Below are 18,699 nucleotides of genomic sequence, written 5' to 3' on the forward strand. Positions count from 1 at the left end.
TCTAGGGGAGAAAGTGTTCCTGTTGGATCAAGGAATTGACAGGAGTGGAATGTTTCTAGATGTTTCATTGTCGAAATGGCTGTGACCAAACAGGAGTCCTAAAATGCAGAACAAGCCCTCCGGCTATCCAAAGGGCTGTGGGTAGGGATGAGAAACTTCACCCATGAACTAGTAGTGACCGCAGCAACATTATTTTTGGCGAAATATGTTCATGTTCAATGAAAAAAGTCGGTGGTTGCCAAGCCACTTCACATGTCTTAATGTATGCATACTTACATATTTTAATTGCTAGTCAAAAGTAGTCAGCAGTCCTGGGCCTTTGCAAAACCTGCATTTTTATTGCTGACCATTACGGCTACCCTTCCTGAAAGAATATTGAGAAAATAACAACAGAAATAGAAAGAGACAAACAACTATGACAAGACCCATCCAGGATGAAATCAATGAATATATATGAAACTTTCAAACCTTAGAGAATAGGAATTATAGGTAAGAAATGTGCATTTATGCGATAACACGGAGCATTTTAAATACTTCATGTATTGGACAGGATATATTTCCATTTCTAGAACTATGCATGTCCATGCTTGAACTGCCTACATTTTAAGCACCGTCAAATATACCTCCTACCTTCTGCTGAAGATGGACAGGTACCCAGAAACACGTGTCTAGAAATGCTGCACCCACACCATTTTTCTACTAAAGAGTAAGTCAAAAACACTATGAACGCTACCATAATAATGCAATAGGAGAAATTGGTGCTTGCTTGTTGGTATTATGCTCCTCCCCTCTTAAGTGCTGTTTTTGTTCCTAGACAAAAATAGCAGTGATCACCATTCACAACAAATGGAGCGCAACTGCACACGCTTACAATAGCATGTTAACTAGTACCTTCGTGCAAATTAGCATCTCCTGGGCTGGTTATGTAATGTGGGCCCCGAAGGGATGAGAACCCACGTGTATTTAAAAATGATTTGATTTTCAGGGCATATGGTCGTATTGTCATTTTAAATGTAACCTTGTCAGGAAGAGAAAGACATTTCTCTAAATTGCATAAAATCACAGATACATTCCATCTTAATTGGGACTTCTCAGTAAGCATTACTAGGTTTTTGGCAGTGTACATTATTTGCAGTATTTTGTCGATAATTGGTTCTCGAGTAAAATTGTGTGATAAAGACCTACAAGCACTGTATTTTGATTACACTGTTTGTCTTCAAAGTCTTGTAATGGCTGACAACAACATTTTTCTTATATTGCTGACAGCCAATTAGAGTGCTTGTTCCTGCAGGAGTCTCATTCCTGCAGGAGTGAGATGGCCGAAGCGAGAAAAAGCTCAATGGGTCAATCAGAATGCTCTGTTTTTAAATCAGTACACCCACAAGACTCTCAGCAGCCTCTCGCTGACACGACTGTCTAGATATACAAATATATTTTTACCTTCATTTGTTAAAAATGACCAAATGGATTTACACCAAATCATAAAAAGCCCAATCTGCGGAGCAAGATCGCTACACAAAAAATGCTTTCACAATGAAACAGTTGACCAAACTATAACTACCCAGTTGTGACTGCCACTGGGATATATATAAAAAAACATCAGGTTGCCCTGCATAGAAACGTCATCACAATTGGAAATCTTTCCTTCTTTATTGCGGGCAGTAGGTACAGCGCATACACCTCTCCAAACAGAAGCGCCATACGCATTTCGGGTTCTATACCCTTATTCATTGGCTATATGCTGAAAGTTCAAACTTCTTAATGGACTCATCACATTGACCCCACCTTCGTAGGACTTCATTGCAGGTAAGCTTTCTGGGTCATGTAGTCCTAAAGTTCCCAAAGTGAACGCTGTTCAGAAGTTCTTGCACAAAATGCTTTCCCCAAGTGGGTTCTGTGGAGGGGAAACACGCTAGTACCTCACTTGTCCATTTCGACACAATATCCGCTTTCCAATTCCTCATAGCACCCGTATATCAAGGTGCTGCTGGTCTGCTGAATAGGTTGCCCTGCAAAGAAACGCCATCACAATTAGAAATCTTTCAGCATACAGCCAATGAATAAGGGCATTGAACCCGAAGCGTGTATGGCGCTTCTGTTTGGAGGGGTGTATGCACTGTACCTACTTCCTGCAATAAAGAAGGAAAGATTTCCAATTGTGAAAACAATCTGAAATCCTTAATCGAGTTGACTGCATCATTGATCTATTGGAGCGCAGTCTGATCTGCGGTGACTGTGATGAGTGATTTCTTTTTCGTCTCTCCAGGTGAGTCCATGATTCTCCCTTTTAATTACTCAAATGTTCAAAATCATCTACAAGCTCCGCCGGTTTATCCACGTTCATTTTCCTTAGCAGTATCCAAAGTTCTTCCCGCTTTTTCCCACAAAGATGGACAGTTTCAGAAAAGCCCCCTCGTGCACATTTCTACTGATTTTTGTGGTGCATTATTGATGCAGAGGAACATGAGGACCTCACCACCAAATGAAGAAGCACTTACATTATTTAGTTAAGAGGAAGTACCTCTTTTTGGTGGAGATTCACCTCTTTGTAGTTTCGTCCTCTTCTCTTGAAGAGGGTTCACATTTAAGGATGCAGACGCTTGATGAGCAATCCCATTGCCAAAATGCCACCTCTTGGTCCTTTACACAGCTGTAGTGTAGAATATTTATGAGACATTTACCCTACGAGGTAGCACTAACTAATTAGCCAAGAAAGTACTCAAGTTAGGGAGACGTTTACTGCAACATTGGGGACTCTTCTTGAAAACAATGAGGTTTGATTCTGGCCCTAGTGCTGATTTCACAGAAATGAAACCTCAGAGGGAAGTACTTACAAATAGAAACATAGCCTGTGCCCCAGTTCTAGCTCCACTTCAATAAAGCACAAATGATCCTCATTTCTTGAGCTTGAAGAAAGAAAAGCAAGTGTGTGTCCTCTTGTATTCCACGTTGAAAAAGATGTGATGTGTATTGACTGTGATGAGTTTTCTTTCTTGTCTCCTCGTGAGAGCAGAGTCCATGATTCATTCTTTTAAATGCCCTAAGTATGCAAATACCCAGAATGGACAGCACCACTCACACACCCACTTACAAACTTAAACAGGCACTCACACACCCACTCACAGATCCACACAGGCACCCACAGACCCACTCACAGAACCACTCAAGCAACCACTCAGGCACTGACAGCCCCACTCAGACACTCACACAAGCACTCAAAGACCCACTCACAGACCCACATTGGCACTCACAGACCCACTCACAGACCCACACAGGCACTCAGAGACACACACAGGCACTCATAAACCTACTTACACATTCACACAAGTACTCACACACCCACTCACAGACCCACACAGACACTCTAACACACCCACTTTCAAAGGTGATCGGTTGCAGTTAGGATTAAAAAGTACCAAAAATGTTGAGTCACTAAAAAAAAAAAAACGTTCCAGGAACGTTATAGTTAGGAAATAGAATTTAAAAAAATGTAGAAATTCAACGGAAAAAACGATTCAGCAGTTATAGTTACCTGAGCTAACGATAATTTACGCCCTTATAATGCACTGCTTATGACCTCACATATTATATCACTCATGACATTGTCAGTGACATCACTTTGCAGAACATTTTGATGCATTGCAGATTATTGAATAAAGTAGAAGTAAGGTTGTTCCACTAAGAGGAGGTTTATCGCACATTGGGGTTGTAAAATTTGCTGTAAGGTTATAAGCCACTGGGCCCACCTCAAGAATGTGACTAGTGTCTTTTACCAAATTACAGAGGATTGTCCAAAGGGCCTGGCAGAAGGTGTCTTTTTAGTGACAAATATTTATCTGTGAACTGTGTGTCTTAAAATTGCGGGCCATTTGAAGACTTTATGAGGTAGATTCCATTAAGGAGAGGTGGAGAGGTGTGGCTCACTGGTTAGAGGCGGCAGACCTGTAAGCAGAGAACGGCCCGGGACCAGGGTTCAATTCCCGACGCAGCAGGGTCGTGGACCAGGGGTCAACGGACTCGATAATTCTCGCCTCAGTGCCTACTTGAACCAGGGAACACACTCGGTAACTCTGGGCATTAAGCTTGCCTCATCTCTACAACGGCCCCCCACAATACAATAAAATACTCACATTTAGAATTCAAGCATGGTGGGAACAAATATAGAAAATGTTTCTAATTAAAAGAGAAAAAGGACACAGTAGTTAGACATAATTGAAAACAAACTCCAAATTGTACAAATATCTTAGATGGAGAAGTTATTTTGTCCAATAACTTTGTGTCACAGTTCCAGCAAAGCAGGTTTTTTTTGGTTGTTGAAATAAATTGTATACATTTTTTATTTTAATTACCTGCATCATCTTTGCTTTTGCTGGTCTGTATGAATCTAGTTAATCATGTATGTGTTTTTGAGTTTGTAAGTAGAGTGTCGGATACATAAGTTTACCCAAAGGGGACACTTTATTTGACTTATAGTGGAATACAGTGTCATGGAGTGGCATAGACTGTCCTCAAGTGGGGTCTCATATAGTGGAGTACAGTGGTGCCCCTCCCCCGGTCCCCACAACACCTTAAGACCCTCATGGGTGAGTAGCCACGCTTTACAAAACCTGATTAATTGATTGGCATAGAATGGAGTAGCATAAATTGGAGTAGACAGGAGTGTTGTAAAGTGGAGAGGCTTAGAGTGGTATAGAGTGGAGTGGCATGGAGTGAAGTAGAGTGGAGCAGAGTGTGTTGACGAGGAGTAGAGAGGACTGCTGTGAAATGAGAAGTGGTGTAGATTGTCGTGGAGTGTCGTAGAGACATAGAGTGGAGTGTCGTAGGGCGGATTAGAGTGTCATGAATTAGAGTGGCGCAGAATGGAGTAGAGTGTTGTTGAATGGACTGCTGTGTCATGGTGTGTTGTGGAGCGGCGTAGAGTGGCCTAGAGAGGAACACAGTATGGTACATTGGCATGGAGTGGCGTAGAGTGCAGTCTTGTAGAGTGGAGCGCGTAGAGTGAAGTGTTGAGGAGTAGAGTAGAACAGAACAGTGTCATAGAGTGCAGTAGAGTGGCATAGTATGTCCTTGAGTGTAGTGTTGTGGAATAGAGTGGCATAGAATGAAGTGCAGTAGAGAGGACTGGTGTGTAGAGTGAAGTGGCATGTAGTTGTGTGGAGAGTCAAAGAGTCAAGGGGGCGTAGAGTTGTATAGAGTAGAGCAGCATAGAGTGGGGTGAGGTGACATGGAGTGCTGTAGATTTGAGTGGCATCAAAGAGTGTAGTGGGGTCGATGGAATGGTGTGGAATGGCATGGAGTAGTGAAGGTTGGAGTAAAGTGTCCTAGAGGGTCGTGGAGCTGTAGAGTGTTATAAAGTGAAGTAGAGTGTTGTGGCGTGTATTGGAATAGAGTGGTTTAAAAGTGACGTGAAGTGGTGCAGAATGGAGTAGCTTGGAGTGGAGTGTAATAGAGTTGAGTGTCGTAGAATGGAGCGGCATAGGAAAAGTGCTGTGGAGTAGAGTGTCAAATTTCAGAATTACAAAACATTTGCTTCATGTGTGCTTTCCTAATTCTGATATATTCTGAAATATTTCAACAGCTCATTTAAAGGCACTTGCATTTAGTTGTGTGCTAAAAAAAAAAAAGAAATCTACGCCATTTCACATTCCTGTATCCCACAAGGGTGTAACATAAATCCTTTCACTTTGTAGTCAGAGGAAAAAAAATAAACACCGACCTCCCTGGAAGGCATAGCCTAACATTGACCTCTTTCTTTGAATGCCCAGCAAATGTGGCAAGATAACAAGAAAATATAAAGGCCTGTTTATAGCTCATTCACTTCAGCATGGTTACTGGTTATGGGTGTTTCAGCATTCACTCCCCTACTTCTAGCGCCTCTGTTATGGGTGTGAAATTGAGAAAGAGAATTGTTTGTTATGCTGTTATTAAAGATTGCTGAGCAAAATAAGCAAGCTTGTAGACAGAACATTGTTCCAGCATGCAAGATTGATGATCAAAATGGCAAATATAAGTAGAACAGTCAAGCGGAATGATAGGAGTCAGGAAACCTTTTCAAAGAAATCCAGCATGTTTACTGCTTCTTGAACTAGCCTACGTGGGCGATGACTGAAAACGCATGTTCTTCTGTGAAATGGCTCACTGAAAGAGAAAAGAGTTCCCAGAAAGCGAGCACTGGTGGAAGGATACAAGGAGTCAGTCAGAGAAGTGGTAACCAGGATATGCTCCACGGGAGGGGCAAAAACATGCTAGACAACATAAAACAAATAAAGCCAGCAAATAGGAAGCAAGTAACTTTGAGTTACAAAACACAAAGCCAATTGTAAGCAATGAGCGGAATGCATTCCTAAGGAAACTTTCAGAATGTCCTCGAATCTGGGGAACTGGGTGCGAGTCTAGGCAACGACGCTGAACATCCTGTGCCTAACAAAAAAATGAATGTGTCCTCATGCAACGCAACTGGTGCTATGTAAAGCGCTCTGTTACAGGATACCTTCGGGTCAAGTTCGCACTATATAAAACTACATTTAAAATAAAAAAAAGAAGAGTTTTGCAACCAGGCAGCTGCACTGTTTGATAGGCTTTGCCCTAAATAATAGACTCATGGTGTTGTTGACATAGAAGGAGGAATCAGGCAGACCCTATAGGTCCCAAGAAACTAAAGAAGATTGGAGTGCTGCCCTACTTCAGAGTGAAAACTGTCCTTCAATAAGTCATTTTGTGTCGTTATTTGTTCTCAGCAATCCCACTCTCGCATGGACCAGACGGCAGCTTCCAGCTTTTTCAGCCCTGAAGAAGTTCACTGTATATAAACGAAAAGCGTTGGCTGGTATATTTTTTACTGTTGGATGCATACGAAAAATAATAGGATTTGCTGAGAAAAGATAACGAGACCAAATGACTTTATGAAGGACCGTTTTCACTCTGAAGTAGTGCACCACTCCAATCTTCTTTGGTTTCTCTTTCTGCCTAGCAGCTGGCACCCAATGACGGCAGGTGCTGGAGTTGCTTGTACACACTCATCTGGACATAGTTTTGACTTTATTACAAAGGGAACATAGCAGGAAGTGCGGTCTCTGTGTCCGCTTTGTCCGCAACTCTTCTCCGGTACCATGGAACCCTGAAATGATGCAAAGGGCCTATCCGACAAAAAGCTGGTATGCATGCCAGCCCTACCTTTCATCTGGGGCCATGCAAAGTTCAAAAAGAAGAGTGACAAAAAGTAGGGAGTCCCTGGCAGAGGAAGCATCCTGCACATATCAAAAGCCATTGACTGCTGTGGTATAACTAATGCGATCTGGGTATAAGATGAAGGGGATCCACATTAAGGATTTTCAGCTGTATATTTCAGAGTAACTTGCCATTTATGGATTCAGGACTAGATTCCCTTTCTTTTGGATAGAGTCACTGAGTTATGCAAATAAGAGTAGGCATGACTTAATATAGTCAGTGCTGAAAAATTACCTGATTTAATGTCAAAACCCATATATTGCCTTTTAGAGGCCAAGACATCGTACACAACAAATAAGTTGAACCTCGCTTAGGATAAGAACCGTCAAGCAGCTTGGGACCAACCAGTTCTAGAGTATAGTGTCAGAGACCTGATAAAGTTTTCATGACAAACTAATGCGTTCCATTACAACATCCCAAATGTGACCCTTTAGGTGCTACAGATCAATGAATGCAGGAATAGGGAATAAAACCAGTTTGCAAATATGATGTAAACACCTTAGGTGTTAATAAGCGCTTAAGCTGTCAAAGACGACGTGATTGGAGCAAACGGATAAACTAGAGTTCTCTACAAGTAGGCTAAAGAGAACGACCGTTGCCTGTGTATGATCCTGTAGGGTCTGTGATATTTACAGGCAGCAAAAGGCTGACTCGGTTTTAAAGTGGTGCACTCCAAATGCATGTCTGCTGCCTACAAGAAGAGACTTGTAGACAGACCACCGTCGATGTTAAAGAAGACAGGTTGACGTACAAGATAATTTTGAGAATTCTATATGCGTTAGGTGTGTTGGAATTTTTGACGAAAATGGACTATATACTTTTCTTCACTCTTTTTATTTACAGTATACTTTAAGAGACGTCTTAATCAAATAGTTGGCTGATAGTCAAATACTGCGATCATAGTCTACCCATCTACACCTTCTTAAAATGCTATACTTGAAAAGAGATAAAAGAAATCACTTCAAACTAAAATATGAAAATAAATATAGCATTGTTGTTGTTTGTTGTTAGACGGAGACCCGGAGGGTCGGCCGAGCACAGGGGGGAGACACCCAGCAGGGGGGCGGAGCCAGCGCCCAAGGAGACCGGGGCCGATCGACACCTGGCAGAGGGGAGCCATTGACACTCCTTCTCCCATTGACCCGCCAAGTGGTCTCTTCACCCCCTGGGTGGATGGTGGTGCCTCGATGTCGGGGCCTGGCCAGGCCCAGGGTTAGGGTCGAGCCGAGGCCACGCGGCCTTGTCATGTAGTGTCCAAAGATGGCGGCTGGGCCGGGGCAGTGGTGCTGACGGGGGCCCGGGCCAGCCGGTACTGGGGTGTTCGGGGCTGGAGTCCCGTTGTGGATGGGTCGTGGGTTGCTCCAGCGGGTTGCCGGGATGGTTCTTGTCGGGGATACAGGGAGAGCAGGGGTTCGGTCCTCGCCATGCGGGGAGGGAGCGGGCCTTCCACGAAGCCTGTCCAACATTTGTCTACCAGCGAGTGCAGGCTTCTGTAAGCAGTAGTAAACATGGAATGCAATGTGTATTGATTAGGTGAAAATAAGAAGATAAAACAGCTTTGAGTTTCTCATTCTTAATGCATTTTACAACGTTTGACAGCAAAAAGGCGAAACATTATTCTAAAATACTTCTAACTATGACTATATTAGTAATGTTAGACTAATCTTAAGCCAATGAAAGAGAAGCAAGGCTTTCTTGGATTGGGTTTCCACCAATGTCTTATAGTACTATTTCCTTTTCATTGTCTTGTGAACCATTAACAAATAGGAATTAGTTGTGAAATATTTTGATACTTTCACTTATTCAGTTTGGGAAAACTTCTGATCATCCTCATTCTCCTGTATGTTCATATTGTCACCTGTGTTAATTGTAAATATGTTATCATCATCAAATGAATACATATAATCATTACCTAGAGCATTGAAGCAGAATTATTGTATTTCTTAGAGTAGCAGTGTTCCGGATATACCTCGAGACGCCTTTTGGATTTTAGAAGCCCTTCGACTTTATTTATTCCCTTCCAGCTACATTTACCCGCTGGGCTCCTTTGTAGAGTTTCTTGCAAACTTGTTTTATTTTGGAAGAAAAGTAATTATTACCTTCTCGTTCACAAGCATATATGGCCAAAACGTTACAGAAAATACCCAATTATATCAAGTGCCAAGAGACCATTTTTAGCATGACATATGTGCGTATAAGCACCCTGTAATCTAAAATAACCCATAGTGAGACATGTTAAGCATTTACCAAAAGCCAGTGGCTGCCACGTGTGCCAAACTCATAGATTCCCCACTCCATTCAGAGGTGAAGGAATATTATGGTTTCTTATGGTGGGGTTTGAGCGGCTTTGCTTACAGAAGCCTTTGACTTGACAACCAACATGGAAGCCAGATCACAATGGACAGTGCCCAGTCTATTTAGAGCAGAGCAATGTCCCTCTATTTCCAAACCAGGTACTATTATACAATGTTAGGCAGGACAGTCTCAAGCAGGATAACCAATAATGTTCCTGTCATGGGAATGCCGCATAAAGCATTGTGGTTCCAGTCAGGGAAATCAACCAATGACTAACACAATAGTAGAAAGCCCTCTGTGTATTAGCGCAATATATCTTTTTTCAAAAGAAACTCCAGTTTGGGGAGTTTAATTTAGAAAAACAAAAGGGTTTGCCGAGTAGAGCCAAAAAGTGGAATCTCCCTTAACAAATGACGGCCGGTAAGAAATTTAAATTTTTAGTAATACTTAACATAACGTAACTCGTGGAGGAAACCCTGCGGTGACGAATACACCTGTTGCATATATTTGCTGAATGGCAAATATTTTGTTATGCGATCTATCCAGCGGGATGATTGAGTCACTAAAACGCTCGCCGCTGACTTTATCCACGGATTGCTTCTCGATAGCTCGGATAATTGTAAAGGCAACTATTTAACCTTTCACTCTTTCAAGGTTGGTGACCTGATTGCCATTGATTGAAAGCAGGGGGGATTGCCGAGTGAGTGAGCAGAGCAAGCAGGATACGCTGGAAACGCAAAAACACCTGCTCCTCCGCAGACACCCGCTGACACGACTGACTTTTTTCTATGGTGGCAGGCAGCCAAGTGGAGCCAAGCAAGCTGAGCAGAACAAGCAGGAAGCAGCAGGAAAGACACCAAACCGCAGCTTTCTGGGAGCCCCGTGAGCCGCGAGACGGGCTCCTTAACGCAGTAGGACTTCTCAAAGAGGCCGTGAGTAACTCTAAACGCGGTAAAGCATCCACCGGGCACTTGAGATGCAGCGGAGAGCCGCGAGCTGCCCCAAAGTGTGGTAGGAGCCGCAAGTAGTTTCTCAGTATGGCGAAGAGCCACGAGTTACCCTACAGCGCGGCGGGAGCCGCAAGTTGCCCACACAGCGCGGCGGGAGCCTCGAGTCACCCCGCAGTGCGGCAGGAGCCGCAAAGTAGTCTTTTAGTGCAACAGGAGCCGCAAATTATTTCCTTACCTTCTGGTGTGCTCAGGTGCGGGGGGGAAGCACAAACAGAGGTAAGTGCCGATTTTGGGGGCATTTTGCCACTCAAGGAGATCAAAAAGGACAGGATAAAGGCTTTTGGACCATTAAAGGGCTGAAGAACTGAAGAGTTGTATATTACATTTTTTTTTTTAAAAAGCAGGGACCTAATCTGGTTATTGCAAAGACTGGGAAACCCTAAAGCACTAGGAATAGCTCCTAAGAAAACTAAAAAGATCTTGGAGTACAATCTCAGAGAAAAAGGAACCCTAGCTAATCTGAGCACCTCAGAAGGAAGCAAAGGGAGTCCTGAGCCAAGCCCAGAGAAAAAGGCAAAGAAGAAAGCAAAGCGAGGTATGGCTGTAAGCAAAAAGCAGGGTAGTACCACCTCAAAATCGCTAAAACAATTTGTGGGGCAACATTTCAAAAACGTTCTCTCACCGGCAAAGGCACCCGATATAGACACTGAGCCAAAATTGAGAGTGCGAGTTTAAACGAGAGTGCGAGTAAAAGTAGGAAAGTGATTGGTTACAATTCCCTACCGCTTGAGGATAACACAATTGAATCATTAATCCTGGCCCATCAGTCCCTACAACTCTTGATATCGTCACCACGGTTATCCTCTTCACCGCGAGGTCTCTTCACTCATGAACTGAAAATAGGACATCGGGATAGCCAGTTTTCAAAGGAGGACTCAAAGATAGACGAAGAGGATATATCTGATAAAGAGTTAAGGCAAAGAAGAAATAAAAAGCAAAGTCTGCTTGAGAGCTCGGAAAAGACAGTGATAGAACAAAGCGTGGAATTAAATCTAACCTCTGAATTAAATCTGGAATTTACTGCTACACCAGCTTCATCGATGCTGGACCTTATGTTAATACTACAAAGAACTCTAAAAGGACTTCTTGAAGTGGAGTTGACAAATAACGACTTATTAAATGCACAAAAAATGTATCTAGCTAAGATAGAGAGTGAGCTACAGGGGATTAGATGCCAAATGCCTTCTATGGTAAGACCAGTTACAGAGATTGATCCACAACGTACGGTAGAGGAACACCCTGGGCTAGCCGACTCATCTAAAGAAAAACCAGAGATTTATATCTCAAAATGGCCAATGAGGGTAATAAAAAGAGGCAGATGTCTCCAGATTCAGACCAGTAATCAGAGTAGGAAGGAAACCACTAAAAAAGGGGTGTGACAAGATAGAGAAAAGACTAAGAGAGGTCGAGAAGAGAGGTGGGGGTAGGGTGCAAGAAACAAAGTTACTCCAACCCATTAGGGGTATAATGAAGAAAAAAAACAAAGAAACAAATCATAAGGGCGCTATTAGATAGTAACCCAAATACTCAAGAGAAACAAGTTAGTAATAAATCCCCAATGCAGCCTAAAAGCCCCGGTAGTTGCCTGGGTCATGGCAACGGAGGAAGTTCCCAAACCGGAATTATCCGGGAGGTAGGATTTAGTAGGCGAAAAAATCAGATAAGCAAACAGCTAGAATTAAAGGGGGCAAGAAATGTAAATGTAAATGTGTGTGTCTTGTAAAGCGCACTGCTACCCGGAGGTGTCCTGGCGCTATAGACCGCTGGAGAACCCGTCCTTGCTTTCCCTGTGAGATGTTCCCTCCTGGGTATCCCCAAGGTGAAACCAGGCATCCCCGGCATTTGTGGGGGGCCGTTGTGGAGATGAGGCAAGCTAATGCCCAGAGTTGCCGAGTGTGATCCCTGGTTAGAGTAGGCACCGAGGCGAGAATTATCGAGTCCGCTGACCCTGGTTCACGACCCTGCCGCATCAGGGATTCAACCATGGTCCCGGGCCGTCCTCTGCTTCCGGGTCTGCCGCCTCTAACCAGTGAGCCACACCACAGGAAGGCAAAGAGGATAAGTGGATATACTTTGAACAAATACCTACAGGCAAAGAGGGTAAGAAGCACAGGAAGAGGTTGCCACTAAATAGGTCACAACTTTTGCAAGTGTTCGCCAAGTGCCCAAATCTGAAGGGTATATGGTCAAATGACTTCAGACAAGTGGGATTTAGACAAAATGTAGAAGGAAAGGATGTGACCAGAGTACTGATGTACTCGGATCTTGTAAAGAGTATGATCAAAAAAGCGGTGAGTGAGGTACAGAAAGAAGGGATATGGATACTGTCTGAAGAGGAAGTACACATAGAGGTTGCAGAGAAGGAGTGGCAGGGTAAGAATTTTCTAAAGCACCATGAGGGTTAAAGAGGCAGGGAAGGATAATCGACTCAGAAGAAGATGAAGGAGTTGACTCGGCAAACCTAAAAATAGTAGTAAACAACTCAGATGTGGAAATTGGTGGGGAAACTGGAGCCAGGAATCATGCCACGAAGGTCTCTCAAATAGGTACACTGAGGGGCGTGGGGAGGAAGGATCCCTAGATGACGTCGAATAGGAAAAGTGTGCGCCGCATGGCATAAGAATAGCTTCCTGGAACATTAATGGTCTCTGCGATAAATCTAAACAAGAAAACGTAAGGGAATTAGGGAAAAACTCAGAGATCATCTGTATACAGGAAACCTGGCTATGCGGCAAGACCCTGACATCCGCTGGCTTTTGCCAGTTTAACCACTTAGCTAAGAAGCAAAGATTTGGGTGCCCAGCAGGGGGAATAATGACACTGATATCAACCAAAATAGTGAAAAAGGTGATCGAAATAACTGTAAATTGTAAATGGCTACTTGCATGTAGGGTAAGCTTATCTGCCTCTGACAAAAGCAATACAATGATGCTGTTAAATATGTATATGCAATGGGGCAACAGAGAGGAATATGTTGTTGAAATGGGGTATTTTAAAGATGATACGGATACAATCTGTGAAAAATATGGCATGGATGTGATCATACTGATGGGCGACTTTTACCATAAACTGGACCCAAAGAAAGTAGATTGTTGGCTTCAAAAACTGCTCGAGGCGTATGATATAATACAAGCAACTTTCTCTGACTGTGTATCTACATCTAATGATACTCAACTGGGAAATTATTTGGGATCTAAAAGCCTTTTTTGTCTAAACGGAAGATCAACCTTAGACTACTTTGCAAAGAAAACATTTAAATTAGGTTTGCAAAACTGCCCAATAGATTATGTCTTTACAACACCCTGGTGTTTCCAACTAATTAAAGATTTTAGGATTACTAATAGAAAAGGGAATGGCCACAATCTCTTAGAATTAGAGCTCCCCGATGTACATCTGAATCCCTGTAATAAAGTTATAGAACAACAGGTGGGATACCCTAGGCGGATCACCACAACATTAACAGAAGAGTATGTGGCTTGGCTAGTAAATTGCAACAGAATTTAGATCTGGGCATAGTAAGTGGTCAGAGCTTGGATTGGTATGAGGATAAAATTGAAAAAGTGGTCCAAAGTCTCAGTGATGGGCTGAGGAATGACAAAATAAATGATAAAAAGATCCAAAGAAGGCAGGTGAGACAAAGAAGGTGGTATACAAAGAATTGTTTGAAAAAGAAAAGAGAAATTAGGAGAACAGCACGTAGCCTAAGTATAAGTTATGACCAGGGTAAGGCCATTGCTTTCACGAAATTAAAAAGAGAATATAATATGTTAATTAGGAGGGCAAAAAGAGAGTATAAAGAAGACTGCTGGACAAAGCTGCTTGAGGCAATAGAAACAAAGAATACACACTAGTACTGGAAACGAATCCAATCAGCAGTGGATCGCCCAGCGGCCACAATGAACTGTGTGGTAGAAGAAGCCGCTTGGGAGGAATATTTGATGGACCTTTATAGCCCAGGCAGAGACCCTGAAGAGGGTTTGCATCCGAATTTGAGCGGTCTGGTAGCAGTCTTAAAACCCAACTTTTCGGCCTCTGAAGTGAAAACTAGGATAAAAGGTTTGAATTTAACAAGGGCAGCAGGTCCTGACAACCTTCCTGCCCTGATAATTAAAATCCAGTTGGACTGGTGGGCAGAATTCTTTGCTAAAATGTTCCAAATTATCTTAGAAACCGGGGAGTTCCCTAACAATTGAAAGGGTGCAATAATAAGGCCCATACACAAGAAAGGCGACCAGCAAGCTCCATAAAACTATAGATTAATTAATCTAATAGATATTGGGGAAAAGTATTAGGTAAACTAAAAGTTTGGGCGGACCAGAACTCAGTGGTACCGGTTGAACAAGGGGGATTCAAAGAAGGTCATTCCATCATAGACCACTGTTTCGCCCTCTAGGCACTAGCCCGGAAGTCAATAGAACAAAAGGAGAAATTGTATTGTTTCGTTAATTTCCGGGCAGCCTTCCATTTGGTGGATCGAAGGAGCCTATGGGAGTGCCTGATAAAATATGATATACCGGAAAGCCTATTGACCATCCTAAAGGAATTACATAGAGGGAACTGGGCCCAAGTAATAAAGAACACGCAAGGGTCACTGACACAGAAAATAGTCATAGGTAATGGGCTAAGACAGGGCTGCGCCTGGCCCCTCTGCTCTTTGCAATATTCCTAGCCGACCTACCTGCAGCGTTGGAGGTAGAAAGAAATGCAAGTCCCAGATTGAGGGGCAGGAAAGTAGCAAGTCTTTTATATGCCGATGACCTTGTGATAATTGATCAAACGGAACTGGGGCTCCAAAGGAAATTAAATGCTTTTAAAGAATACAGTGATGCAAACTTTTTAGTTGTAAATATGGATAAAACAAAGATTTTATGTTTTGGTAAAAGAGACAAAAATTATAGCTGGTATTTAGGACAAACTAAATTGGAATGAGTAAAACAATATAAATATCTGGGCCTTTGGTTCGACAGCTCCTTAAAATGGTTTACTCACCTAGAAGCCCAAAAAACAAAAGCTTTTTCTTCCATCTGTGGGTTAAAGAAATTTAACAAAGATTATGGGGATATGTCGCATAAACCTTTGTTAAAAGCTTATGAAGCTATGGTCCCATCCCAAGTACTGTATGGGGCAGAAGTCCTCCTTCTAAGTGGTAAAGGAGAGTGGGATCGGGAGGAGGGCAAGGACCTAAAAATGTTATTGTCCTTACCAAGCTCTGCAATGGTCCAGGCAATTAGGATGGAGGTTGGAACTATAGCATGGAGCAGGCTGGCCAAATGTCTTTTGTAAGATTCTGGAATCGCCAGAACCCAGGGGGAGTGCACAAAGTTTCACAGTGGTGTAGTGAGGAGATCCGGCACAGCAGTTTAAAATGGGCAAAGGAAGCGAGAAGGAAAATCTAGGTAATAACAGGGAGTTTAAAGGTGAGCTCAAGAGAACACCCCCTGGATGTAGAATTTACAAAGAAGTCACTCAGGTACCAAGGCCTGAAGCAGTCAAGGAATAATGACCTAGAATACCTGAGGAAGAAGAAATCAGTCCTATGTTTCATAAACTCCTGGGTAAATGATGCATGGTATCCATACCTTGAAACCATACCAAACAAAGGGTTCCAATGCGAAATCCTAAGGATACGAATTGGCATCAACCCATGGTTAATGGACAGAAAAATAAAGGCAGAATTGTTATACCCAAATGGAACATGCAAATGTAGCATTGGGACCAAATTTGAAATCCTGCATATATTGCTAGATTGCCTTGCAGTTTTAGAATTGAGAAAGTTATTTTTACGTCCAGTATTTTTAAAATATGGAATAAGGTCACGAGCCCAAGCCATTGTGTTATTGACAAAAATTATAAATCTTGACATAGTCATTGCACTAGGAAGCTACAGGAAAGGTTTAAAGCTTCTTTTATTGGACAAACTTAAGCAAGGGTAGAAATATTATTTATTGTTAAAACTCCTTATCATGAGTATATACATATTGATGCTTAAGGAACAGTCATAGATCAAATGTTTTTAATTAACTGCTGATAAAAAGGAAGGATGAGGATAATAAACTTCCTTTTAATGAGAGCACCAACGATACCGCAGATAAATTATTTTTATGCTATTTTAATTATTTAATTGTGTGTAGAATATTGAAATGTTGATGCCACCTGGGGGAAGGTGGTTCCCGGTCCCATTTTTTAAGTATTAAGCTAAATTAATTCTGAGGAAGTAACTGATTTTCTCTGTTTATGTGATCTTCTTGTGTATGGTTTTATTGTTTATGAGTTCTTGTTTCTGTTTAAAAACTATGGTCTAAATAAACAGAGTATTGAAAAGGATTGAAAAAGGCACCTCTTTGACAGTCTGCTTATCCTCCAAAGCCTTTTCAATACTGGCTGATGTAGGCAGTGAGATCCCTGCCTGCCAAAATATGATGGACAGTCCTCCCACAAGGGACTTAAGGCTAGGGCCTTTGCTAACATTTCAGATGGCCCAACGTGGTCTAAATGTCTCCACAGTCTTACATGCCAATCGTAACATTGCGCGCACTGTTGGAATTCATTAGAAAAGCATCAGAGTGCTCTTTCTCTAACCTTTCACCATGTTATGCACAACTCTTTATTTTATTGATCACTCACGCCCAAAGTGTTAACACCTTGGCTGCGGCGCGAATTCCGACAAGGTGCTAGACATTCCAATCGTGGGCGGGGTTCGGACCGCCCCCGGCAGTCGTGCGCACACGCCTACCATGACTCATGGCAGCCGGGGGCGTCATGAGCACGGAAGATGTTAAACAGCTTGGGGACATATGTATAAGGAAATGTCGGAGGGCGGAGCTGCATCAAAATTTTCATCAACCGCGCTCCAACATTTCCAAAATGCAGGGATGCCTCTTATTTTCAACAATACCGTGCACCCCTATGTTTTCCCTTGCGCTGGCACTAAAACTAGCTGCCTAGCACCAACGTAGACAGCCATGCACCACAATGCAAGGATGCCTAAGTTGCAGGGAATGATCGTTTATGTGCAGGAAGGCTTACCTTTCCTGCACATAAACAATCGATAATGGCGATATATTACTTCTATGTGTGCTGCATTCTGAAGAACACATAGAAGTAGCAAATTGCTACTATTTAATGATTGTTTATGTGCAGGAAGGGACGCCTGCTATTACACCTCCTTGAAAATCTGTGGCAACGTCAAAAAGCAGTGGGTGATGCAATGGAACGCCCACAGCAACACTCATTGCATGCCCCTTTTATGCAGTTACCTGCGTGAAAGGGTACCATGTTTACAAAGTGGAGTTAAGCCAGAAAAATTGACTTAACACCACTTTGTAAATATGTTGCAGGGCTTAGCGCCAAAGGAACATCACAAAAAGTGACGTTCCTTTAGCATTATCCCCTTGCAAATATGCCTCTTGGTCTGCGACAAAATACTTTTTTCCTGATTTAGAGTTTGATGGATGGGATACTCCATTACAAACTGTTTCCTTTAACAGTGTCCATATTTATATTTCAGGTGACGCAGGCAGTTTTGGATTGCCCCGGACAAATGACACTCCATACCAAGCCGTTGCTGTTATGTGGTGGTGATGGATTCACACATTCAAACTTTGATGGATGTACCGAATCTGCCCTTCGAATCATCGAGGTTTTTGAAGCTAATTTGTGATGTTTATTTTGGGATTTTCCTTGAAGTTAATAAGCTGTATGATAAATTCCTTTGTGCTGGAATCCATTAAACTGTTACAAACCCGTTCTTTGAATATCTTTTTTTCATATTTTCATGCAACCCGTTGAAAAAACACCAGATGCTGACCTCCACATATGGAGATAAAAAAATCCCATAAAGCAATTTTTAACATATTTTTGGATCACATAATTTACTGCTCTCCCCTGATTCCTATGTTAACATCAACCACGAGTCATGTAATTGCTCTAATACAACATTTTGCCATTTAAGAATGGAAATCACATCAAAAAATGAGACCTTAATTAGATCACAATCCTTTGCTATTTCAAAGACGATTGCTTTGAAAAAATGTTATATTTCAAAAGCCTTGAACTTTTGATGTGTGTGCTGTGCATGACCTAGAGCAGAAAAGATGTTTCTTGAAAACTGTTGCGTGAGCTGTTGACATTTTTTTACTATGGTGAACTCTAGCCATGTATCTTCGGA

The 18,699-nt window shown here is 42.3% G+C and overlaps 1 protein-coding gene across 4 annotated transcripts in view; it reads left to right on the forward strand.

Annotated features, from left to right (window-relative positions):
• RNLS (renalase, FAD dependent amine oxidase) overlaps window positions 1–18,279 on the forward strand; it is a 513,712-nt gene extending 495,433 nt beyond the window's left edge. For all 4 annotated transcript variants that reach the window (XM_086921948.1, XM_086921949.1, XM_086921951.1 and 1 more), the window contains one exon: window positions 18,040–18,279. In XM_086921948.1, coding sequence (XP_086778074.1) covers window positions 18,040–18,192 — 153 coding nt within the window. In that variant the 3' untranslated portion in view covers window positions 18,193–18,279. The remainder of the gene's footprint in view (window positions 1–18,039) is intronic.
• The last annotated feature ends 420 nt before the right edge of the window (window positions 18,280–18,699 follow it).

Source organism: Lissotriton vulgaris, chromosome 5 (assembly GCF_964263255.1).
Source record: "Lissotriton vulgaris chromosome 5, aLisVul1.2, whole genome shotgun sequence".
In the NCBI taxonomy this organism is placed as follows: domain Eukaryota; kingdom Metazoa; phylum Chordata; class Amphibia; order Caudata; family Salamandridae; genus Lissotriton; species Lissotriton vulgaris.